A 27,615-nucleotide genomic window follows, 5' to 3' on the forward strand; every position below is an offset into this window, starting at 1 on the left:
TACAAATATGAGATGGAGGGTAGCCTTGAAAGCACGGCAGCTGAGAAATCTTTCCAAGAATTGAACCCATTTCAGTTTGTAATATTGTTGTGTAATGTATACTTGTGAGTGACATACAAAGAGACCCATTCATTATAGTTCAGATGATTTTGCTTTAATTATTTTTTAACAACCAAGTCCTGTAAAAGAGAATCAATAAGCTGACAATCTGAAATCTTACAAACTATCTTTAAATTGCTGCCACTTTCACCCAGTGATTGCAAAGCAATCTGCTTTTATCCACAAAGATCCTGCAACTGTAGCACAAAACAGCTGTGTGTGTGTGTGTGTGTGTGTGTGTGTGTGTGTGTGTGTGTGTGTGTGTGTGTGTGTGTGTGTGTGTGTGTGTGTGTGTGTGTGACTGTGGGAAGTGGGGGTGGGGGGTAGATGAACAAATAAAAGGGTGAAGTCAAAACACCAGCCAGGCCGTAGCTCTTCTCATTTATTTGTTGTACAAATATATCTGGGAGACAGAGACAGAGTTGTCGGATGCTTAGCTCACTGACCTGTAGCCACAGCACACTTGCAAAACAAAATCATGCCAGAGACAAACAGGAGATAGGCCATATTTCTTGGTCCCTGTGACAGAAGGGTGAGGTGAGGTGCTGGGATGGGGGTCTCCTCCTGCCAGCTTGTCTGGGTAGGTGCCCTGTGCTCCCTAATAATCGGAGCTGCAGATATAGGCCAAGGCAGGACCTTGTTGTGAGGTCAGAAGGGAAGCACAGTGATCGATAGAAGCGGTCTCCCTGAGCAAACACTTCAGTGGTAGATATGTGCTGTGGTTAGCTTAATGGTCTTTGCATTAAGCAGTTAGACATAACTCATCAATGTCCACCAACAAACTAGGGAAAGGGCAGCAATGATTAATGGTCTATATGTTTAAATGTATCCCGACATCCTGAGCACACTGAAAAGTCAGAAACTCATTTTTCCCAAACCCCAAATTAAATTGGAGACACTACAGTTACCGAAAGATCTGGGCGGGTGGGGAGTGCCAAACATAGAAAATTATGTTCTCTCAATGCAAGCGAGGATTCATGAACATTCTGGGCTGCCACGGCTAAATATTGAGGAAGTATTATGTAAACCATCCTCACCTGTTAGCTTTCTAGGGAAACGCCTAAATGACTTACCTCACGTAACAAAGCACAACCCACTGATATATAATGCTATGTGGACGTGGGGAAAACTGAGAAAACTTTTTAACAGTAGTCATCCGTTTAATATTTTGTCAATGCTTATAAATAATCCAGACCTTCTGACATAGTGTTGAGCTTTGTGGGATGGCATAAAGTAGGTGTAAAGAGGTTTTAAGACCTCTTTAAACATGGTGAGTTTAAATCATTTGAATCCCTGAAGTCCCAGTATTCTGTGTCAAAGACTGAGTTTTATAAGTATTCGCAATTGAGACAATATGTGTTAAAAAATGCTAAATCATTACAAATCTCAACAGCCTCTTCTCGGTTGGAGAAGTTTTTCTGGATAAAAGGGAGCATAAACATTTTGTATCAAAGTTTGATTCAGAGATTTATGCCCTAATTGTGGATAAATTGGCATGGTTGAGAAAATCTTGGGGGACGTTGCTTAAATGTGAAATAGATATACAGGCATGGGACAAAATCCTGCTCCTTCCATCTAAAATCTCTGTTTGTAACCGATTTAAAGAACTGCAGCACAAAATTTTGCACAATGTGTATATTTCTCTGTATATTTATAGTAAGTATAATATGGGAACATCTCCAAATTGTCTCCAGTGTAAGGCTGGAGTGGGCACTAGATTTCATTGCTTGTGAGAATGTGCTATTATCCAGTCACTTTGGAAAGAGGTCTGCGCCAATGTTAGTACAGCCATTGGTCATCAGGTGACAGAAAACCCATTAATGTGTTTATTGGGATATATTCCTGTCTCACTGGTACAACATGAGCATGTGATTCAGTCACTGTTAATGTTGGCCAGGAAAAGCATTATGTTGAGATGGGAGGGGGCTGAGCCTCCCTCCATTCCTCTATGGAAGTCGCTCATCATTGATGTTATGACTCTGATCAGGCCGGGACATCATATTGATGGGAGCTCCCGAATTTTTGTGGACAAATGGAAGAAACCACTGGAAACACTGGGAGCAACCTGTAAACTGGATTCTAATGGACAACAATTATGGACATAATTTATCACAAGTTCTCTGTGGACTCTGGACAATGTGTAATATTCTAGTGCTGTGCAGTGTTACTATCTTGGATGTGAAGCAGTCTTGTATTTGTTGGGGAAAAAAAGTTAAATAAAAGTAAAAAAAAAAAGAAGAAAAAAAAGAGAAACTCACTTTTTCTTTTTTCATTGTACCGATAAAGGAAAACAAAAAGTGGACCCTAGTGTGTTTGTTACCATGACGCTTATAAAATATCCATTTATTCTGATGCCAGGTGAAGGCCAGCCACAGACACAACGTGCTGCTGCAGTGTGCCTCACAGAGGAAAACTAAACATTACAAAAACATTTTAAACGTATAAAATTCAATATGTGAAATCAGATTTATGATGCAGTTGTTCTTGTTCCCATGCTACCACTAGGGGGTGCCAAATTTAAAGGACTCCAAATCAATACACTGCCTTTGAAATCTCATCAAGCTGTGTTTTATTGTCATCAGGTTTCATGTCCTGGTCCTGGGTCGGTGACCCAGCGCTTTGTGTTTACTGTTATTATGTTCTAGTTTATTCTGTTTTGTATTTGTTCGTAGGGTTTGAGTCGTGTGTTTACTGCTCCGATCATCCCTACCTGTGTCTGTACCGAGTCTGAATCCTGCATTTTGGGTCCACCACAGGAAACCAGAGTTTTTGTTTTTGTCTGGATATAGTAAACTGCTGCAACACACATACTGTGGAAAAAACAAGGCCAGGAGCACTGAAGGTGCAATCAAGCTCTTTAACTATGGTGTAGACACGAAAACAAGTGGAGCAGTAGTATGTAAAAGTATGTGAACAGCACTGTGGAGAGAAACAGAGTGCCAGACAGGATTCTCCAATGCTGGAGAATGGAGAAGTGCACTGGTACTGAATTTCAAGAACAAGGGTGATGTGAGGAACACCTAGAAGGTCAGTAAGAATCTCACTGCATCCAAGAGAAGAACTGTGGTGCTGTAGGAGAAAGTGACAGAGAAGTACTGACAGTGGTGCATGAAATGCATTCGGACAGCAAAACAGTTGTGAGATGGGTTCAAGGTGGAGATGGGATTACATCAGGCAGCTCTGAGCCTTTTCTTGTTTGCAGTGCGGATAGACAGATGATAGACAGATGCTTAGGAGTTTTCCTAAGCAAGATGTTTGCACACATTACTGTGAGTGAGAGTGGGCGGGTGGAAGAGAGCCGGGATAGCTGAAGGTATACGCTGGAGAGAAGACGAATGAAAAACAGAATATATGTGTGTGAATGAGAAGGAGACAGGTGGAAACAAACATGTGCAGAGGAGGGTTAGAGGATAGACTGGACAAAGTATGGAGCCTCCAGGCAGAAGGAAACAAAGAAGAGCTCAGTGGAGGTTCATGAAGGTGGATGTTCAAAGGGTGGCAGAGGAGGATCCCAGGGATGAAACTGTAACTGTGTGTAACTGTATTGTTGCAGTTTTATTGTGGAACAGGTGTCTTATGTAAATGAGACCTTGAGTCTCAGTGGGCTGAAGGTAATGAAGGTTAGATAAATAAATAAAATGGAAACAGATGATCTGCTGTGGCGGCAAATAAAACAAGAACCCAGAAGAAGTGTGATAAGCAGCAGACACTCAAATTTCATTTCACCAAATCTGAAGTAAAAAGTCCTTGTAGGTCATAACATAATATACTTTTACTCTGACAGTCCATTAGAAATGTTAGTAAAGGCACCAAAAGCAAAGCATGGCAGAAATGCTGCACCAGGGAAACTGTCCAAAGAGGTCAAAAGTGTCTTTCATCCCAGGCTGTAAATGCTGCAGTTTGTGGGACTTCATTTTTCCGCTCTGGATTTTGTCCTCTGGTAATACTGTCTTTATTACATCACTGGACCTGTTTTCTTGTAAACTGAAGAAACACAAAACAAACAGGCCCACCTCCTCAAGGACAGTCAGCGGTCTATGAAACTGTTCTGATATGAATGAATGTGAGAGTTTTGCAGCACAACTGCAGTCACCATTGTGTTCATCCGGTCTTTAAAAATCACACTGGGGGCCTAACAGTTGAGGACTCTCAGCTTTGTCCGTCTCACAGTGACCCCCAGCACCCTGACGGATCTTCAGGAGCCACCCACGGCTTCCTGCATCAGCTAACAATAGGCAGTTGGACTTTTTCTTTGCGCTTACCAAGCAAAATGACTTGTCAGAGTCAATTATTATTAATGGCGATCTGTATCGTTTTGCTGAAACACCCTCTTATGTGCTGGCACCACTCTGTAGTATGTAATCAATCAGCAAGTGCAGATAAATATAGCAATCTGCCTCATGAAGTAGCAAACATGGTCTCAACAGCCAGTGTAACAATAAGCTGATAGACTTACTAAGCAATATCTATATGTAGGCCTATAAGGAGTTAGCCTGTAGCATAATTAGGTTTAGGGTTTTTAGGCTTATACGATTAAACATAAACTCATTTTTAAAATCTCTTCTGATTACATGAAATGTGCAACACACTCACATAAAAACTAACAAAACTACAGTAACAATATCTTTTAGAGTAATCGTACAGAAATACGCTAAAACACTAAAACAGCCTGTTTCGTTTTTCCCAGTTATTATTATTAACGTTAAATTGTTTTAAGCCTACCAGAGTTGAAACATTTCTTTTTCTACTGTAATGCAACCATGTGGATCATTCAAATGATGAAAGAAGAAAACAAAGATCGAAAGAAAACACGCGTGTTTTATTCTCTAAACGTCGAAAGCTGAGCGCTTTTCTAATCTTCTCTGACAATTTATTCATTCACTTGCACGTTTAGTGCGTCTCCTCCATCGGCTCGGCTCTTCTGTCCAGGCATTTTTCTGTGGCTGCGGAGAGCATCTGTCACATGACTCGGCATCCACCAATAGCAGCGTGGCAGCCTAACTTTGGCGATAAGGGAATCGCAGTAAAGAGCGAGCGAAGGAAAGGAGTTTCACTCTGAGCTCGTGAATGGTCATCATCGTACTACACTTTCTATTGGCCCTTCTGGCTCCTAAAGCATCCCGATATAGACAGCACTCACCCGGAATTCTGTTGGCCTTTCTTTCTTTCTTTCTTTCTTTTTTATTTTGCTCTCCTCTGCAGCCCATGCAAGGCTGCTGCAACACCTACATCCAGGTTTTAATCATCAGACAATCATCACTGCCTGCCTGCTGTCTGCTGCTCAAATGTTGGGAGACAAGGCTCACGGTAAGTGCCTCCGTTTTCCTACATGGCCTTCTACACTCCAGCTTCTGTCACCTTCACAGCTGTGACTTTTTATTTTAACCAAATGCTTGTCAAGAAACAAAAATCAGCGACATGCAGTCAGAAAAATCTTCAAAGAAACACACAAGCTCCAAAGAGCCACAACGCGTCGTTTAATTATTAAGTTAATTCAGACTGTTTGAAAATAAGACGGCAGCATTTTTTCCTCAATGCAAATTTCAATTAACTGAAACAATCATCAGTCCAGGAAAACATCTGTCATTTTTTTTTACTTTGTTTTAAAATCTTGAAATATTGCTGCTCTGTGAAAAATAAAGAAAAAAATATGATATTGCTTATGATCTAATAATAATACTACCCGTCAAACTGCGAGGCCTCCACACTTCACTGTTCAGCGGCCTTCATTTCGTTTTACCGCCGATGTGTGCGGACAGTTTCTACAGAAACGTCAAAGACAAACAAACAAAAACGGTAAAAATAAAAAACTAAAAGTAAACATTTGGCCGGATAATCAGTCACCGCCGCGTGTGTCTGTAGGTTCATGAACGACGTCAGCTTAGAGACTGAACCACGAGACTCAGCAGCGGAGTCAGATCAGGTGAAAGCAACAAAACCACAACAACAAACTGCAGACACATTTCGTTGTTAAGAATAGTCTGTCAGTTATTTCATAATGCAATAGAGAGAGTCTCATTGATGCCGATAGTGGCTGTATGTAGATTCATTTTTATTTGACTTTTCTTAATTTAAAATAAAAAAATAAAAAACAGGTAGATATACGCATAACGTTTTTCTGCGGTATGCCTCCGTAGAGATGAGCTTCTCTAACAACACACAAAATTAAAGCTTAAATTTACTTAAATAACCTTTCGGGCAAAAGTCTTTAAATACATCCGCTCTTGTGTTTTTCATCTAATTTGTTTTTATTTATTTTTTATTTTTATGTATTTAAAAAAATATAATTTATTCATTTAAAATCTTACATAACCCAATAATTCCACTCCTACATAACATTTATTTAACTGTATGATGTAAACACATTTCATAATTTACATCTAGAAATGCCTGTAAAAAAATTAAATGATTTATTGCAATTTATGTATTTAAACTTCTATTAGAAAAAAAACACATTATCGTTATTTCATATCACATTCACATGAAAACAAACTGTCAAAGGTTGAGATGAAACTACAATAAATTGTAGGAAAATGATTAAGTGCCGAAAAGTAAAAAGTCATGTTTGTTGGAATAATGCACAATATTACGCGAATCTGTATTTTTTTTTAATTCGTTTTTTATAATTGATAATTCTTTTAAAAAACACGGCAGAAATAATTATCAGAGGCGATTTGCATGGTAGACTCACTGTGCGTGTGTGTGGCAGGTGTGACTTTAAAGGTGATGGAGTACACATACGACGAGGACCTGGAAGAGCTGTGTCCTGTGTGCGGAGACAAAGTGTCTGGATATCACTACGGCCTGCTCACCTGTGAGAGCTGCAAGGTACGCAAACGGTAGCCATGCGCGAGGACATGCGCGAGGACATGGTTTTTTTATTTATTTGAAAATGAGCGCTAACCACAAACCTGCTGCTAATTATTGCTTCTCCAGCTGTTAGAAATAACTGCTGAACTTGTCTGAATTTAATGTCCGTGAAACATAAATGCAGCGAAAAATGGACACTTACGTTATCCCAATTTAGCTAACGTGTGAAGGCTTTAATGTTAATGAAATGTGCTTCGAAATAATTAAATCTAAATACAAAAACGGCAGTCGCTCTCGACCTTTTATTTTGAAATCTAAACCCAGTCGTTTGATACCAGTGTGTCGCTCGTTTTCAGGGCTTCTTCAAGAGGACAGTGCAGAACAACAAGAGGTACACGTGTGCGGAAAACCAGGAGTGTAAAATAGACAAGACCCAGAGGAAAAGATGTCCCTTCTGTCGGTTCCAGAAATGCCTCAGTGTTGGGATGCGGCTGGAAGGTAAACTACTACAATAATAATAATAATAATAATAATAATAATAATAATTATAATAATAATAATAATGAAACAGGGACATTTTGCCTGTGATTTGCCACCATTTATTTTAATATGATAAAATAAATCTAATAAATAATATTAAAGTCTATCTGAGGCCACTTCTTTATGCGATGGTGCTGGCTATCATGCAGTGTTTCCTGCACACATGGGATGGGATTGATTCCCAGACAGCAATGCAAAGGAAAGCACCTGCTTCCGTAGCAGAAAAACGACACATTCTTGTCTTGCTGATAAAATTCTGGAGACTCCCCGGGGAAGAAGGAGTAAAGCTGCACAGACTCCTCGGGGATTCTTCTCAGCCCTAAAAAGGGAAGCAAAAAAAAAAAAAAAGACAGACAAGGCTGTTAATTACTTTGTAGGAATACTGTGAACAAGAGTTTAGTGCTCATAAAGCTCAGCACGTCTGCACAGTGTAAGAGGCAGTCGATGGTTTTTGGGTCTGTAAACCTGTTTTCTCCTTTTGTCTCATGTGTGACAGCGGTGCGTGCAGACCGCATGCGTGGGGGTAGGAATAAATTTGGCCCCATGTACAAGAGAGACAGGGCCTTGAAACAGCAGAAGAAAGCTTTGATACGATCCAACGGTTTCAAGTTGGAGAGCACGGCTCCTCCGCCAGCCTCTCCTCTGCAGGCAGACTACGGCTTCACTGGCACCTTGCACACCCTTCCCACCATCTCTAAAAGCCTGCTCCCCTCCACCCCGAGCTCCATCACTCCCACAGACTACGAGGCTAATCTCTACGGACCCCCGTCTTTGGGTATGGCCATGCAGTCACACATGCCCCTCACCACCCAGTACCAGTACACAGCCTTTCCCGGAAGGGCGATTAAAGCCGAGTGTCCCGACTACACCAGCTCCCCTGAGACTCTTACAGGATACCCTTACCCAGACATGTACCCCTCAGCCTCACCGCAACCCCCCAGCCTGCCGCCACTGGTTCTGGAGCTGCTGCGCTGTGACCCGGACGAGCTGGTCGTCCAGAACAAGATTGTGACTCACCTGCAACAGGAGCAAAACGGCCGGGGTCGGCTGGAAAAGCCCAGCACCTTCAGCCTCATGTGTCGGATGGCAGACCAGACTCTGTTCTCCATAGTGGAGTGGGCTCGGAGCTGCATCTTCTTTAAGGAGCTGAGGGTGAGTAGCAAACTCTTTACCGTGTTGAGTGTTTGAAATGAACCGTACATGGTTTCACTTGCAAAACATGTGACAAAGACACAATACATGTACATACAGGCTCCATGCAGTATTTTAGTAAACCTGAGATCTACCAGAAAATGCTTCATAACCCAAAATTAGAATTTTCATGTGGCGCATTCACCCAAAAAGAATCTGTCGGTTTAGATTTGAGGGATGTTTTCTCAGACTCAGCCGCTTGAGTCACACATTTGGTTTTCCAAGAATTCACAAATAAAAACTGAAATAAAAGATACGAAAGAAAACACATATTGATCCAGTGACAATCAAGCAGTAAAAGCCGAACATTTCTGAAGATCTTTTATGGTTATGTCTAAAATATGCAGAAGTGAAAAAATAAAAGTTCATCACGCTCACAAAAGCTTTTTACAAGGACGGCTGAATCCATTCTTCCTTTGTTTCTGTTTGCTGTTTGTCAGAAAAAGGGAGCACGGTGCCGCGATGTTACTGTTTCTGAAAAGGATTAAGACGATGGCTTGTTTTAAGTCTGTATTAATAAGTTCACAGGCTTTCAGACCCAACAAACACATGAATGCAATTCAAATGTGATGAAGCTGGCGCCCACGGCTGACTCACAATCCACTCGCAGTCCATTCAGAAAGTGTTCCCAGCACGACTGCTGCTGCTATCACGTTCTCATAGAGGCTCTCACTTGCTTGAATTCATGTGAATGCTATTTCTGATTTCACATTTCTCAAATGTCCCGTTAATTTTTACTGCAGAGGAGAATTTCTTTTTCATAACTCTTAAAATATGTTTTTTTCCTCTAAACGAACAGAAAGAAGTGCTCTATTAAACTTCAATAATTATGATGTATGACAGTAATGACAGATTAAAGCGAAAACAAGGGTCTTTCTAAGGTGTTGAGCAACCAGAACAGCTTTAATTCTTCAAATCTCTCTAAATCTGCTGAAGGGAGAAACACCATTCTGCCAAAAAAATCTTCTCTTATTTGGTCGAGTATGCTGGTGACAAATCAGACAGGTAACACAACAAAGACGAAAATGTCACCTTCTTCAATAAGTCATGATATGATGTGTCTGTGCTGACGAACAATCATCTGTCAACCAGCCATGGCCAAAGGGATTCTACCAATTAAACAGTTTAACTAGCAACAAAAGGTTGATGCTGTCCTTGGTGTGATTTGGTCCTTGGTGTCTTTTCATCAGATGCAGTTTATTTACTGAGGTACAGTCAGAGCAGTTCTGCTCCTTTCCTGCTTCACACGCAGTCACGTCTAGATATTTACTCCTGGGTCTTGGATGTGAGGAGCCAGTGGTTCATATTCTTGCATGTGAAAAGCATTGAGTGGTTTCCTTATGACTGGATTTACTGCTTGCAGCAAAAAGATCATGCATACAGCAATTTATGCAGTCAAGTCAAAAACTAATCATGCAAAATTACCAAAAAAAGAAAACACAAGAAAACCTACAATGATCGTCAGATAAACCTTTCTGTGAGTCCAACCTGCATGCAGGGAGATGGAATTTGAATTGTAACAGTTCTTCCCATTGAGCTCAGTTTTTCTTTCTCCAGTGACAAACACTAACCCCCACCCCTCTCTCCCCCATTGTCAGAGGCCGAACAGTTTTTTAAAATGTTAAATATAAGAATGTTTTTCCAAAATCCTTCATGGGTTTTGCTCTGGTCTACAGATCCGATGAATTTTAACATCTAATAAGACTAATAAGACGTAACATCTTATTAGTTTCAAACATTAAACACAGTATTAGGCCCTCTGATGTTTTTGTACGATTTTGTAAGCTCTTTGTGTGTGTGTGTGTGTGTGTGTGTGTGTGTGTGTGTGTGTGTTTGGAAAGCTTTATTGAGTAAGTGTAGCTCACAGCTTCCAGATTTTATAACATTTTATTCGAGCTCACTGTCCTGCTCAAATAGCAACTCAAAGTATGAACTGAATGGACTAAAAATGATTATTTGTTTCTGAGAACATCGATGCATGCTGATTAATTTATTTTATTGTTACTTATTTATTGTTATTTTATTGTTACTTTGTCTGTTTATTGTCGCAGAGACAAAGCTCCCATTGTGGGGATGATGGTTTTTTTGGTTGCATCTTCTCACACTAACACAACGAGGTATCTTTATACTGCGTCTGTGCCTGTGTGAGGGGATACTTGGCCAAACTGCTGCTCAGTCTCAGCAGCACAGGAGGAACACACAGCAGCTCATCATATTTTGTTATCAACAAATATCATCAGAATATACAGTAAATTTTAATATCTGATCATTTTAATCCAGCTGCAGACATTTAATTCTTTCTACTGATAATGTACAAAGTGTGTGTTGGTATACAGTCGACACAAGCACAGTACAAAGTTTTGGGATAAATGGGATAAATATCCTCTCAGTTTTAGTTAAAAAGATGTTCTAGTGTTTGGTCCTGACAGCTCCTCTAAGGAGGTCAGGACCTTGGCCTCCTCACCAGTAACATCAAATCATCTGCTTGGGATCATCTTTGACCAACATCTAAATATTGAATCTGACTAAGCTCGCTAAGCTCATCCAGTCTCGTTTCCTTCATCGAAGATATATCCCCCCAAAATCAAATCTTTACTGTCATTCAATCATCTGGAACTTTAACTGCTGCTCCTGCTTAGCCAGTTTCCTGTTGGTGCAGAATACAGCAGCAAGTCAACAGCTACTCAGGACTCACATATCATACCTATTTGCGCTTTCCAGTTTGGCTGAATCTGTGGTTTGTTTTATACAACTGCTGAAAAGTCATTTTTAAAAATCTTTCCCTCTATATTGCATCTATTTGTAGGTATAGAAGTGTGTTGGAATTAATGTTGGACCGCATGGTTGACAATGCGTCTGCATGTTGGAACATGCATGCTTATACATTTGAGCTGAGGAGCACTTTTAACTCTGTGATGCACAAATACATTTATATTAATTATAATTATTATTACTACTTCACTTTATGTGAAGCAACAGTAGAGCATTATGCTCGGCCTATCTCTTCAGTGATTGTCAGAAACCCACTGCACTCATGGTGTCACAGAGTCACAAAACCAAAATGTAAATTTTGTGGAAGAAACACAAAAAACAACACATTATGACAAAATATGCACACGCTGGAACATTCCACAACATGCCCATTCCCAGTTATTAATTTACAGCTAGAAACATAATAATGGTCATTTATTCTCACCAATTATCAGTGATATTTAAAATAATGTAAATGGAGAAGGTATTACTGGGGGGGGGGGATACACCTCTGAAGATTAGCATGGGTTACACAAATACTTCATGTTAGTCTTCAAATAATGCAAACTAATTAAAAACTGAATATAAGATACAAAGGTGATTTTCTTTTTGCTAATATCAAATTATTTACTCGTACATATATATAACCCGGCAGCAGGAAATCAATGAGAGCTAACCTTAGCCTTCTGTAACCTTAGGCTTTGTTATTTAATATAAAACATTTTAATCAGACTTAGAAATAGTTGTAATTACAGCATATAATTTGTAGCTTTCATTTAAAAGAGCACATTATTATAATTAGTAGTAGTCATAGTACTAGTAGCAGGACTGCTAGTACATGCTGCACAATTATTTTTCCTGCTTGGACAAACAGACATAATCAATCACGACAGAACAATAATAAATACGAGTGCTTCTTTTTTTAACCCATTGCTTGGTAGTTGGAAGGCAACGTGATGGTATTATAATATCTGATATATATAACATTCTTAGTAAGATATGTTGTAAATGCATTTTCAAGCAAGTATTGCTGCTATAGAGAAACCTAAATCTGACAAACAACAGATTTACTTTGGACTGGTTTGGTTCTCACGGACTTCATGAAATGTCTAATTCTAGATGTCAGACTAAACAACAGCTTTTAAAACATAATTATATCGCTTCAGATTTGAAATATGTTCTAATTTGCATTAATGTCTAATTCCCCGTTCATAAAAGTTTTGTCAGGCCATGAACCAAAATACGGAAAAAGATGAATAATGCTGGTTTTCCTCTTATATCCTTATTTTGAAGTGACAGCTTTTCTCACAAGTTTCATTTCCCTGCCAGGAGTCTCCTTTTATACACATCCAATGTACTTGTGCTGACATTTACCCCAACCGGTCGTCTCACCCCAACCGGTCGCAGCAGATGGCCGCCCCTCCCTGAGCCTGGTTCTGCCGGAGGTTTCTTCCTGTTAAAAGGGAGTTTTTCCTTCCCACTGTCGCCAAAGTGCTTGCTCATAGGGGGTCATATGATTGTTGGGTTTTTCTCTGTATCTATGAAGCGCCTTGAGGCGACTTTTGTTGTGATTTGGCGCTATATAAATAAAATTGAATTGAATTGAATTGAATTGAATTGAATTTACACCATTTTTATGCACAGTGGACAGCCAACATGGACAGTGAGAACAAAGCTGTGCATATTTTGCCAAGAAAGCCTCCCGCTGAAAGAGCCGTTTCCCTGGGCTGGATAATTACATTCCATGCAGACGATAACGGGGGAATGTCAGCTCTCCATCGCAGCTCTTCTCTGCGCTTGCCTACATTGTTACTAAATTATTTGCAGAATGAAAGCTATCGATTGCTGCAATTTCCCCAGAGGTGGCCTTTGTCTGTCATATGTTTGACCTTCTGCTCACCTGGTGATGATGGAAAACGTGGCTGAGATGCACACAATGAACACAAACGCTACTAAAGGCTGGAAATTTTACTTAAAATACACGTTATTCATGAAAATATGGACAGAAGGCAAAAACTGCATTTTGGAATGACTGCAGGGTCAAACTTATTAAAGATCACATCTAAATATTAAATCAAAAACTTTGGATTAGTTGAATGTTGCTTTCTGGTCATGAATTATTGCTTGTGTTCTTTGCTCCCCAGAGTGTGTGATATATTAGTGAACGTGCACTCAGAGTGTTACCGCAGTACTCCAAGTGTTTCGCTAGTTACTAAACACAGGTGCACAGAAAGCAAACAACCCCCAGGTTTGTTTGAAAAACTGTCATATCACTTCTCTATCAAAGCTCAGAAGATAAATAACTGACTGATTGGCATGCAAGAAGCTCTGCTGCTATATTCCCATGCTTGCACTGGTGCTGCATGCACATTTCTGTTCCCAAGTTGCCACTTTGACCAGAACTGTCAAAACTAATATATTTTCTTAAAAGTCACTAACACCATATTTGTTAGCTGGCAGGGCCAGGTCCAGCCTCTGCAACTCAAAATGTAATAGCTGTCTTTGGAAGATCAAGGCTGGAAACAGACCTAGAAGGAATGGTGAAGTACATTCATCATTCTCTACCTCGAGAATAAAGCTGTGTTCATATCAGATCATTCTGCCTTGCAGTACTTGGGCCAGTATAGTTGCTGGAACGCTTTTGGAACCCTGAACAGTTAAAACAAGGGTTCAGCTGATAGCTGGAATCAAGTTAAAGTGTTTTGAGATATAATCAATAAGTCCTCTGATTTAGATTTTTTTGTAGCCCTGTTCTTTTGTTCTGTTGTCATTACAAAAAAGCAAACTTCAATCATATAGCTGTGGCTGTCCAATAAGAAGAAAGTAGCAAGAAGCCCAAATTATTACACCAAAGTTTAACCAGACTTTATTTTATCAATGTGAAAACCAACTGATGACCAAATGAAGCCATCTGTGAGGTTACTGCTGACACAACAAAGCATAGAAATAGAATTAGGGGTTGTTTTTGCTACATTCAGAATCTAGAAAATTTGCTTACAGCTTTTTTAACCAAATAGGTGATGATTTTTAAAAATTCCTGAACTGCCAACCCACCCATCGGTGACCTTTTCCACATGCAACACAGATATCGCTTGGGAAATATCATCACGGTTGGCTGCTCTGCAGAGGAATGGATACAGTATCAGTGTGCGGTTGCGATGTCAGTAAAGGCAGTAGACTATGACAGACAACATTTACAGTTTCCTGTCATTTCATAAAATATGGCCCTCACAGGTAATATGACACTTAACACGTATATACCTGACATATCAGTTTCAACCCAGCAGAGACACAAACATTAAGAATCCATGTGGCAAATGAAAGAAATGCCTTCCTTCTACACTCAGCCTGCTATTTCTGAGCTTTTTTTTGTGGGCCGCAGCTGAGTGTCCAACTTCTCTTGGAGAGGAAGCAAAGGAGGTCGCCGAGACCTCTTGCTTCCTTAACCCCTTCCTTTATCACTGCACGCCCAGACCCCCACCACTGCACCGGTGCAGATGAGTGTTGTGGCAAGACTGCAACCTCTGTGACTGATATATAGCTTCATTCAGATGGACTGTAATTCTGTCAGCTCCATGTCAGATGAATGGGGTCTGGGCCTATTAGCAGCTGCGACCGCAAAATTACTGACTGCTGTGTCCTTCACTTTACAGACAATATTGTGGCAGCAGGATTATGGGTGTGATACAGTCGGGTGGGGGGAAACACATATGCACCCATCCCCCAGAGCAGAGCAGAAAAGGGAAAGGTGGGGGTGCTGGGGAGAGGTGAGGAGGCTGGAGAGGTCCTAGGTGTTGCTGGGCCAGTATGAAAGGAGAGTACACACACACACACACACACACACACACACACACACACACACACACACACACACACACACACACACACACACACACACACAGATGTTTTGCTATTAAAAGCCTAATTTTTCCCCCCATAGTCCTTTTATTTTTAAACTAATTGGTGACAGTGGTGTAAATATTTTTCGTCTTTCTGGTCAGAAACGAGCTCAATGTGAGAGCGAGTTTATCAAACAATATGAGATGTCTTTTGTTTTCCACTGAGTTCATCTTTGTTCTTTGTCTGCTTTTCTTGCGTCTGTCTGTCTGCGTTTCCTGAAGGTGGGAGATCAAATGAAGCTGCTTCATAACTGCTGGTCTGAACTGCTCGTCCTGGATCACATTTTCAGACAAGTGCAACACGCAAAGGAAGACAGCATTCTGCTGGTGACCGGCCAGGAGGTAACAACTCCCTCGCACAACTTCCCATCAGCACACCACCCAGTGTGCTCCACACATTGCACCCAATCCAGAGGAGTTTTGTTTTTACTGTTTTCGTATAAAAATATATATACACTATGTTTAGCAGTATTCATTTATATTTCACTGGCTGTTGATATCTGTACTAACATATTCTGATCCTAACAGTAGTTCAAATTCTAATGCAAAATCTCCATGCTCTAAACTAAATATAGAGAGACATATGTGTCTCATCAAAAAAAACATATAGTTTTTTTTATTTGCCAACAATTATTAGTGAAATAAACTTAACAGACATATAGAAAAAAAGGGAAACTCTGGAAAGGCCGTTTATCCAATAAATCTCTCAAAGTCCAGTTTAGTGTTAAAGTTAAGGCTATTTATGTTTCTTTGTCTTTATTTAATTCACCTTACATCAGTGTTTGCAAGCATATATAATTCTGGTGGTTAGACTGTCATCACTGTGAGGTGCAGGGACTCTGGAATTTCCCCGGGATCGATATTCTCTACAAAATGGGTGCAGTTAACCTTGGGGAACAAGTAAGCTTTAGTGTTTGGAAAGTCAAATACTTAACATGACACTGTGGAAAAAAAATAAAATGTCACACTTATGTACTCAGAGGTGATCCAAGCCTTTGGGTTTTGAATGTAATCGTGTCCCCCGCTCACTGCTGCCCCATCCAGGGGGAGTGGATTTGTTAGCCATGTGCTAAACAGGCAAAAAATCCTCCAACGCACTAACCCGGGATATTTGTCTTTGCTAAAGTCTCATGAATATAAGGGGCAAAGGAAATAACCAGTAGCCCGTGTTGCAGGTGGAGCTGTCATCCATCCTGTCTCAGGCTGAGGGGACACTCTCCAGTCTGGTCCAAAGAGGTCAGGAGCTGGCAGCGAGGCTGCGGGTGCTGCAGGTCGACCGCAGAGAGATCGCCTGTCTGAAATTCCTCCTCCTTTTCAACCCAAGTGAGTCATCTTGTTTGTGCATCATTGCTGCAATACAATGAGGGGATGCATTATGACGGCAAATAACTAGCATCCGGCACCGTTACCGTTGCTTCCATCCAACTTACTACGATGTTTTTACAAACTGCTGATAAGTTTCTCAGCTTAGAGGCTGAAGGAGGAGACACAATACAGACATTTCAGATAGAAAGTCTCTTCTTCTAAAAATGATTATTTAAGTACAGTAAGAGGGAACCTTTTGACCTTTTTTGCAAATAAAACTGTTTTGAAAAGTGTGGACTTATGTGTGTGGTCTGTAAATCACGCATTTTTTAAAGGCTAGCAGATGCAAAAATCAATCAACTTCATGGAGCTGCACGGCCATACTGGTGCTGTCTTTTCTCAGATTGCGAATAGCAACACTGACATCCTAATGAAAAAAATGTCACAATTGCAGATAATCTGCAGGAGCCTTTTTATCTATGAGGTTACAAGTGTTTTCCAAACTGGCCTTTTTCCCTCCAATAAATTCACTTAATTAAATTTCTAGGCTTGACAAAAGCTGATATTAACAAAGACATCCTCCTCCATTGTCCACTAATGGCATTCAAAAGAAGCGTAATGGATGGGTCTATCATTTGATAGCAGGGCCGGCATTCATGTAGCGGCTTGTGCAGATGGAGAGAGCATAAATGTGGCTCGAACAGATTCCCTGAAGTGTTTGCTGTTTAGCGCTGGCAAAGCAGGGAACAAAGAGCTTTTTGAATGAGGAGAGCACTTGTCATAGGCAGAAAATATTTGCTGCCTTTGGCAGTGGCTCCTTTGCTTGCTCTGTTGCTTTCCCTCATCTTCAGAGTCAGGTTTGTCAGGGGTAATTTAATTGCCCTTAAGCAGTTTGAAAAGATGATTCAGAACATTGATTCAAAACATTTAATTACTGCGTGAATGGATTCTCAACGATGAGCTCAGCTGATGCTGAATGCCAGTCCACCAGAGGGCTCGGCTATTGTCTCACATGCACCGCGCACGCATAAAAACACACACGCAGCCACCCACACGCATTCACCTTACTAAATACATAAAGTATAGGTACATCATACACATAAAGCTAGTACTGAAAAAAGGCCATGTGGACATTGGTTGCACACAACTGTTTTTCTTTGGCAGAAACTTAAACAACTGAGTTAAACCAACACAACTTATTCATATTCAATAAGCCTGTGCATGTTGTGTTGATAAAACGCGACTGAAACATGTTCAGATGAAGTAAGTTGAGCTCTTGGAATATTTTAATTCTTCGCAATTTTGTCATTTTATTTGAACATTACTCAATAACCTTTACCCCAATACTACTTGGTCACTTAAATACTACATGTTGACTTCATATTACATAATGTTCAACAAAGTCTAGAGTGTGGTTAACATAAAAGCTGAATGGATCTACAATGACTACCATCCTCTTTATCCGGGTTGCAGGGGTATAACCCTGAACTGACAGCTCTATCACATAGAGACAAACAACCATTTGCACTCACATTCACGGTAATTAAGAATCACAAATTAACTTAACTCTAATAACTGCACGACTTTTAACTGTGGGAGGAAATCAGAGCACCCAGAGAGAAACCACTGCAAACTAGGCAGATTGTGGATTTGAACCCAGAACCTTCTTGCTATGAGGCAACAGCACTAACCACCAATCCAGAATTAACAAAAGCAGGAAAGCTGTGATTTCAAGGCTTGATGCAGAATTTTCTGTACGTTTTTGTCCTTGACAAGTTAAACCACAATAAATAGCGATAGCATGCACGGTGTGTGTGCAGTTGTCTGCCTCCTATAACTCCACTGATTTTACTGCAGCTTGAAATCTCGTGTGATCTTGTGAATTTCATGAGTCCAGCAACTAACCACTCTCACTAGATTGTATCAGGTCATCTCAACAAGAACAAATTAAACAGATCCTGCATGATTTAATTACATTCAAGAAAGAAACATGAACTTTTTGTGTTCAAATTACAAGGAAGCCTTTTTTAATGTAACAACCACCCAATTTACTGTTTTCGGTAAACTGAAAAAAGTAGAGGCGGCTGCTCGACTTGCCTGAGATGGATGCCTTCCTCAAACCACGATCCAAAGAGTGCGAGACTGGAATCCCGTGCAGGGTCGCGAGATTTAACGTTGCTATATTATTGACTTACTTCAATCAAACATGATATGAACAATTTAATCTACCCTCTCTGCATATCATGTAGCTTCTACACTATATAGTTACACTTAACTTTAAAGCATGAGGCACTTGTGTTAAATACACGCAAGATGCTTACGTAAATCCAAGAGATGGCCAATCCCTTTTTTTTCAGTGTATTTATCCCTCAAATGAATGATTTATGAGCGCTTTTAAACCGATTTTGAAATAAAGCCTTGAGTCCTGCTGCACCTTTTGCTCTGAGAGGGAAAAATGTTCTTTTCTTGGCCAGTTCTGGTTGGTCAGTAATGGTAACCTTTACGTCCAAATTTGGCTAAAAAGTGAAGCCGACTTTTCATAATTAAAAAAAAATGTTAAAATTGAATATAGATCAGACCAGGTCATTGTGTGTTGCACGTAGAGCTTGTATGGCCCTCAAATCACTTGCAACACACATCTTTGTGTGCTACATTTTTGCCAGCCCTTCCCAACCTCCACCCATCCATGGCCCATAATGGCCCCCACCTGTGTCTGGCTCTGCTGGAGGTCTCTTCCCGTTAAAAGGGCTTTATTTCTCCACCACTATTTAAAATGTTGGGTTGAATCGCTGCTATATAAGTAAACTGTTATACTTGGTAGTGGAGTGGTTAGCACTGATATGGAGAAAGGTCTGGATTCAAATCTGCTGTGTTTGAGGAATGCACACGTGTTCAGCGCTCTTCCTTTGAACCTGAGGTGACGTTCGTTGTTGTCAAAAGCGTCTTTTTAACTTATTTTTGCTGGGTGGGAACAGATTACAAACACCAACCACAAAGCCTGTAGAACCTTCATACCGGTGGCTTAACGAGCTGTTCATGTTACTGATAACGCAGCCTTCAAACTGGGCTGAAATGAACCTTCAGCATCATCAAACAGCTAATAATATTGTTCATTCATCGTTTTGTGCTCATCACAACCAGGCCCCGCCCTTCGAGTTAACAGGATTGTTTTGTTTGGGTCTGCACGATATGACTCTGCCTCAGTTTGTGTTTCTGATGCTGTTGGTACAACTGCAATTCCAAGGTGAAAATGTGCAGCTGTGGTGAAGATGAAAAACCCTGTGTATATATATATATATATATATATATATATATATATATATACATGTAAAGCCAAGGTTAACTGACATAGCAGAACAATAGTTAGATACTTAGAAATGTTTCTAAATGAAAATGGTCTTTACACAGAGCGCTGCCGGCTATGATCAGTGTGAATCGCTCCATAAGCCTTTACAGAGGTAACTAATTTTCACATTGGTGTGAAAAACATACCTGCAAATCTTTTCTGAAGCAGCTCCCAGTCCTCTCTGGTCCATAGTTAACTTTTGATAATAAAACTTTAGTCTCAAGAAGACAGAAATGTGCAGAACAAATTATAACAAGTTATTTTACTTCAAATGGCTAAATGGTGCTGAGTCAACGCTCATCACTGTGGTGACCCATGCAGGGTTTAGTCTGGGGCGTGGTTGTTTGTTAAGCCACTGACATAAAAAGACGAGTTTGTGAAAAAGGAAACATCTGATGTCTTGTTCCAGCTCCACACTGTGCTGATGTACTTCATCCCCAAGTTCACAAAACATTTAAACAGCTTTGATGTTTGTTGGCTTGAATTCCTATTTTTTGACTTTGGAGATGTGCATTTTATACACAACATCCTCCATGTGTGACATTCATGGTGATGGGTAGGGTTTAACATTCTTTATAGAATTTGTTCTGTTGTCTGAACAGGCTGCCAATGTCAAATTTTATATATGAGACAGACTTTGCACAACATCTGCTAGAAAAGCCACATTTCTACTGCAAAAATGTGTCTGTTTACATATGACTTCAAACCCAGCATTAACCAAACCGACCTTGGTCTCCACCTTGGACAGCTCACCGGTGATGTGGCGCATATTAATAAATGAATGATTTCTTTCTGCACTCGTCAGCCAGTTTGTAATTGCTCACACATTAACCTGAACTAACTTTGCTCTCTTTAGATGTAAAATTGCTGGAGAACCAGGCGTTTGTGGAGGGCGTCCAGGAGCAGGTGAACGCTGCTCTGCTGGAGTACACCCTGTCTGCCTACCCTCAGTTCCAAGAGAAGTTCAGCCAGCTGCTGGTACGGTTGCCGGAGCTGCGCTCCCTCAGCACGCAGGCCGAGGACTACCTATGCTACATGCATGTGAGTGGAGAGGTGCCCTGCAACAACCTGCTGATCGAGATGCTGCACGCTAAGAGGGCGTGTGTGTGAGGAGCGTGAGCAGGACGCTCCGCCACCATATATTATTTGTCTAGGTGAGAGTGTGTGTGGACGGAAAAGAGCGAGTGACGAAAATGTTGAATGACACTAGACAGGTTCCCCCGGGTCACCTTTGTGGCACTTTTTATGTTTTGAGTTGGATGGAAAAAAAGTTCCTTAAAGTTTGGAATTATAAAGCTGCGTGTGTGCTCACCGGTAGTTTGGAGATTTTGAATATTAATGTTTTCATGTCCTGCAGAGCTACATTAACGTGACCTTATACCTATAAACTGGATTTTCTAACTTGTTTTCAAGCATCTAAAGTTCGACCTGCGTATAGAGTTACATTCTATCTATTTTGAGCAAATATAACATGAATTCCACAGAGCTGCCCATCAAACAGTTACTCTTTAGATACACGTCATTCATTGCCACCTTTTTCAATCTGTAACATTCACACTCAAAATATCTTTGTCGTATCGCTACCAAATTTTGACAAGGCCTTCAGCGTGAAATTTGCAGTCACATCACTGGATGGAGGTATTTGCTGGATGAGCAAATGTTTACTTTTTACAGCAAATATTTGTTTTCTCTTTCCAAAGTAATATTTTAATATCTGAATGAGACGTTTTTGATCCCAGTATCTGATGCTACATCCTAGATGCTTATCCTAGATTATCTTTATTATTTTGATGATGTCATGTCGTCAGACTAGAGTAGCACTGCTAGAGAAGCCCAACAGACATAAATAAAGTTTAGTTTAAATCTATCTAGATGTTAATATATAAATGCCAAGGCAGTATTGAGAAAAACACATTAAGTGTTTTATCAAACAACAAGAAGAGAAAGTGAGAGAGAGGCAGAGAAGAGAGAGACAAACAACGCAGGAGATAAAAGAGAGAAACTGTACACAGCGAAGCTTTGGAGCTGACAGGAGCTACAATAGACGCATCAATGTGCACTTGGTAATGACAATGACAGCAAACACGTGAGAAGCACGTCTGTAATGTTTGTCCTTCGGCTCAGTCCGTAAAGATGCAGGGAAGTAAAAGGTGCATCTGGTCACATTTGGCTCATCCATGCGAGTCACGTGCTCATTCACACTGGTGTCACTTTTCAACACATCGGGCTGCACGCCATCCAGGAGTGATGCGTCTCACGCGGATTTTGATCAGATGATCCAAACTTGTTGCTTTCAGTAAGTTCCTTTGTTTTCAGAAAATTACAAAAGGAGGTGAAAACCCACATCTCAGTAGCCCTCGACTGCTTTGTGCTTCTGAACTGAGGTTTAAAGAGTTTCAGTTTTCCTTGAAAAAACATGATTTGAGCAAACACACAAAACAAATTTGTGAGGACTATTTTCAGCCACCATTGTCCATGTGGTGGACGGTAGCAGGACAGGGGACTGTTATGTGACATGTTAAAAGGAATGTTTGTGTCCTGTGTCACGCTTAAAGGGGACCTGTTCTGTTCACTTAGAGAGTAGCTTTAATTACAGTTACAAGTTAAAATACATTACCCTACTGGATACACTCAAGCTCGTTTAGCCCCGCCCCCTTTAAATGGTGGGTGGAGCTTCTGTGGTCACAGCCAGGTGACCATGTTTGGGATGCACACGTTCAAACGTATTAATAACTGAATTATTGGCAGCTTCTAAAAACAAAACACTGAAGTATAATATTGTATTATTGTTGTACCTTGATTTGGTGCTACATAAATAAAACTGAAGTGAAACATAAGAGAAGGATATTAATGAATCTGGTTAAGCTCATTTCAGCTTCACTTAACATGCTTGAATAAATAATTACAGACGTATACGTGTGTGTGATGTCTCCTGTAACAGCGTCCAGTCAGAGGGAAAACATTCAGGCTCACAGGGATTTCTCTTTATTTGACTTCATTATTTGAATGTTTAATATGAACATCCACCTCTGTAACAGGACACAAGACTAAATATAAAATTGGAAACTCCACTACAGATTCCCTTTAAGTGACAGCAATATTTAGAGATATCTGATGACTTTGCTGATGCATTTGCTTGTTTGTTTGTTTTTAAAATTATGTACATAAACAAAAATCAGGTGTTATTCTCATTTGTTGAAATTTGACCTCCAATTTTCAGGATAAATAGTTCATTTGTTTATTCAGCCTTAAGAATGTTAGAAGTTATTTATCTTCATTCTCCGCCCACTGCTCCATTCTGATGACATCATCACGGATGTTGGTGACAGTGCTAGCTTACAACAAGCTGTACAGCTGACCTGTGGTTGTTGACGTGTTGCTTAGTGGGCATTTCTCTTCAGATTTAGCGAGCACTACGTGAAAGAGCAACGTGTGCAACGACTCGCGGAGCCAAACTTTGTACCACAAAGAATAATGACAGCGTGCTTTAAACCGAGGCAGTCGAGCATCCACTGCATCGCAGCACTGAAGTCTGTGTTTGCAGCATCATCTGTGGCACTTCCTTTGTTCTGTCCCACGCTGGGTTAGGGTCTCACACAGTCAGAGTGACAGTGAGAGTTAAAAACAGTCAAATGTTTTAATGTTGTGCAGCTGTTTAAGATCATTTGTTATTGGTCCACTGATGTGGGCGTCGACAATCACTCCTCCAGCCTTACCTTTACGTCTGTCACACCACCTGCACACACGCACACACACGCACACACACACTTAGTGTTCCAATTGAGATAGTTATGTGTAATCACTCTGTATAGTATATTTATGTTGTGAAGTGAATATCTGCTGCAAGATAAAGATACATTTCAGCACAAAAACGTTCTCTGCTTTATGTTGAGGTCAAATTGCTACTACTGTGGAGCTGATTCTCTTGTTTTCACTTTCTTTGTTCTGGTCTTGGTTCTCTCTTCTTTCCTGTGAGTTGAGCGTCTGTCCTGTCTTAAACTGAAGTGCTTTTCTCCTCAAAGAGAGAGTGACCAAAATCTTTTTTTGTTTTTTAAATATATTTTATTGTAACAGCATCAAACCAATAAAAAAAAATCAATGAAGTAAAGCTCGATTGGTGTGTTGGCTGTTTTTACACAACATTCATCAGCTTTGCACTAAAGGCACAGAGCGTTGTTTCACTGTGGAAATATTCCCGTCAGTTATGTTATGTTGTACAACACGAGTGACATCCTGACAGGAATGTCAGTGGTTTGAAATATACAACAGTTATACTGACAGTTCTTCCAAAGGGTAGCATGTCTTTTAAAGATGTTTTTATTTATGCATTTAAAAAATATTTTTAACCTCCCAACATCTACCAGCTGATCAGTGACCTGTCTAGGGTTTGTTTGTTAGCCACATGCTAAACAGGCAGACTAGACAAACAACATGTTTCTGTCTAAAGCTTCTGTTGGCGTTTCAAATAAAATTCTATTTAAAGGTGTAGATGTTAATTTAATCACAGACAGGTCGCCAATGATCTGGTGGATATTAAGCGATTAAGGATGCCAGAACAGAAACTGTCTTCCTCTACTGTCCAACTACATAATCTCTAAATATGCACGATTTATAAAAACATGTCAAATTCTTACTTTGATATCTGAACAGTATTTTGATCATTTCCCCTCCACATACTGAGACCGTTGTTGCTGTAGAACAAATTACACGAGCACACAGTTACTGTGGCAAATAACACGAGCCAGATACATCCGATTTCAGGCACAAACATACTCATTGCTCCACTTGTTTGTTGAGATCTGGTCAGTACAAATCTGTGTTTTACACTCCACATGTTGAACTGTACGTCTACAGTCTTACTTTATGAACATTAAACCCACATTAATAATCTGAGTGGTCCGCTGAATCTGTTCCTTTTTCTCATCTTTAATGCTAAGCTGGATTCGGAGCTATTTCCACTGAACTTGTGGGCAGGAGGAAGCCGAATGAAGCCTGGCATTTATTGTGCATGAGATTTAAACGAATGAGAGAGCAACATGTCTAAATGTGTCTAAATGGGAAATATGATTAGATAACCATCCCATATACAAAGACACTTGCACATGGTTGTATTAGAAATTCATTATGGCAGCAGCTTCCAGTTGTTCCTGTTGTTTCCTGAATATGATGCAGAATTCCCTGGAACAGTTTTCAGGGAGGTACTTTAGATCTGCAATCACAGAAACCTGGAAAAAGCTCTAACTGACTGACAACAGGAGCACCGCGAAACACCTCCGAGCTGATGTTATTTGGGTGAAGTGAGGGTGAAGGTTACTGTGACAAAATATTTCTACAGACATTTAAACAAGTGGCCACAAACTCAAAGGTCTCCCGAGAAAAAAAACGAAACATCACTAATTTGTGTCGGATTATATGCACCTGTATATAAAAGATGGACACGCTTCCTCGTGTTTTCTGGACTCAGTATATTTTGCAGCCTGAATGTTTCGGGTGGGATCGTGCTGGTGTTCTGTGCAGGCCCGATCCACAGATATGCGCTAATTAGTGCTTAGCTGAAGACAGACTAATTAATGCGACCAAAATGGAGCACACTGCCCCACGCAGTATTTGTCAGATAACGCTGATGGGGGAGGAGTTAGCACACACCTGTTGGTTACAGGTGCCTGTCAGGAAAAGCAGCATCAGGCTGTAAACATGCTTTTTAATGCTGTCGAGTTTACGGGGACTGATTTGGATTTGGCATCGCACTTGTGCCCCTTTCTCTAATTAACAAAAGATGGAATGATAGAATCTATCGCTGCGCTGCGGGTCACCTGTGGGACATTGGATTTGCTCACAGTTAAGTGTGAGGTCGTAAAACCTGCTTCTGATTTTGCACTTTGAACTGAAAAACATGGGCACATTGTTCTGGAGCAACAACAGTGAACAGAGCACATTTTTGTGTGTGGACTGCGTGTCCTGGGATTTAAAAGCCTCTTCAGTCCAACATTTGCCAGACATCAAATGAGTAAACTATCAGACGGATTCTGATGAGATCTGAGAAGAGGACAGTGACGGCATTGGGGCTTCATCTTCATCCATTTTTCAGCGTCATGACGATGATGAAGATGCGTGTGTAGATACTGAGTATAGGTTCCACTCCATTTGTAGTTCAACAACCTGCGTTGAAATAGCAAAGTGAAAGGCATTAGCTATGACTCCCGGCTCCGTCTGACATTTAATGTTGTCTGCGTTACGGGAGTGAGAGCATGTTTGTGTACAAAAGAGAAGAGGGGGACCGAGAGGAATGAAAGGCTGAGCGAGAGAGAGCAGGTGCTGGAGTGGTTAATGGCTGACAGCATGAATGGCCAGCGCTGAATTTTTCTGATTAAGGGAATGAACTTCTGCTTTGTCTCTGCTGTCAACAATGAACGCCCGCAGCACTCCAAACCGTCCTCCTAGGCGCCTAAACATTTAATGAATCTATTCCAAACTTCCTTCTCTCTACCGGCGGCCAATTTGGAGCCATTGAAGACAACCTAGCCCTCTGGAAATATGGGGACCATCTGTTGTGTGTGTCTGCACATTCATCTTTATGAAAGACAGCTATGCGGCCTAATGCTACACGCTAAGCAGGAAATAGAGACAATGGGAGAAAAGGTAACCTGCCCCTCCTTAATTTTTGCACCCCAGCTCTCTCTATTAAATGTGGATTTTCTTCACACCATTGGAAGGAATCTCATCATCCTAAGTGAAAAATTACAGCTACTATGTTTTCTTCTGCTCTTTGTGCAACAAGCATTGAAATTACTCTAAAAACAGCATTCCACATTCTAACAGCATTATACCGCTCTTATACTATTAAAAGATAATATCAACAAAAGCCCACTGAAGTATATGAGTCACTTCATTCAGCCAACTCAAATGTCAAATGAGGAATTTGAATGAGCATAATTGCAGATGCTTATTTCTATTTTGTTCTCAAGGCTTTTTTGAATACGCCATGTAGTGTAGTTTGAAGGCAGATAAAGAAGAAACAGGTAGGATTCGAAGCACTCCTAACACTGGAATCTGTGAAGGCACAGAGGCCACAGATGGATATTAAAACGGTAGAGGCAGCCAACAGCACGCAGTCATTTTCAGAAACCTATAGGTGATGGCATTGACCAAACTCATCTCACAAAGAGTGAATAAACGCAGCTCTGCCATCAGAGGTTCTCTGATCAGAATGATCACAGAAGTATGGAGCACCCACCATCAGGCCAGGGTTAAGGTTTCATGTGCACATAGAAACAAAGGTTTAATTACACACTCTTTCTACACGTCCGGTCAGTGTAATGGTCGGCAGACTTGTACCGACCGCTCAAGCTGCTTTAACTTTACACACCAATTACATTTCGGGCTTCAGTATCTTGCCCAAGGACACTTAAAACTGCACACTGGAGGAACAAGGGGCAGGTTGTCCCCACATCAGGTAGTGCAGGGACAACCTGAACCAACTGATGAGCCACAGCTGTCCATAATTCTAAGCCACAAGGACAGTTGTTGGCTACTATACAACAACTGGATATTAAGTGGTCAACAATGCGATTTACTTCTCTGGTACACAGCAAAATCTCCAGTGTTAAATTAACACTAGAGAGTGTCTATATGGGTCCACACCTCTGAGTGTTAAATTAACACTTTTGACAGTGT

The 27,615-nt window shown here is 40.6% G+C and overlaps 2 protein-coding genes across 2 annotated transcripts in view; one reads left to right on the top strand and one right to left on the bottom strand.

The window, feature by feature from the left end:
• Nucleotides 1–5,129: 5,129 nt before the first annotated feature.
• Nucleotides 5,130–24,053, top strand: LOC113033212 (nuclear receptor subfamily 5 group A member 2-like). Its single transcript, XM_026186750.2, has 7 exons — nt 5,130–5,406; nt 6,809–6,927; nt 7,266–7,407; nt 7,946–8,601; nt 15,513–15,632; nt 16,466–16,613; nt 20,798–24,053. Exons 1-7 carry the CDS (start codon nt 5,385–5,387, stop codon nt 21,049–21,051), a joined length of 1,461 nt encoding a protein of 486 aa, XP_026042535.2. The 5' UTR covers nt 5,130–5,384; the 3' UTR covers nt 21,052–24,053.
• The window catches only part of adgrd2 (adhesion G protein-coupled receptor D2), a 59,296-nt gene continuing 55,661 nt past the window's right edge, over nt 23,981–27,615 (bottom strand). The window contains exon 25 of the mRNA XM_026186752.2: nt 23,981–26,100. Within this exon, the coding sequence (XP_026042537.1) occupies nt 26,093–26,100 (8 nt within the window). The 3' untranslated portion in view covers nt 23,981–26,092. The remainder of the gene's footprint in view (nt 26,101–27,615) is intronic.

This window comes from Astatotilapia calliptera, chromosome 12 (genome assembly GCF_964374335.1).
Source record: "Astatotilapia calliptera chromosome 12, fAstCal68.1, whole genome shotgun sequence".
NCBI lineage: Eukaryota > Metazoa > Chordata > Actinopteri > Cichliformes > Cichlidae > Astatotilapia > Astatotilapia calliptera.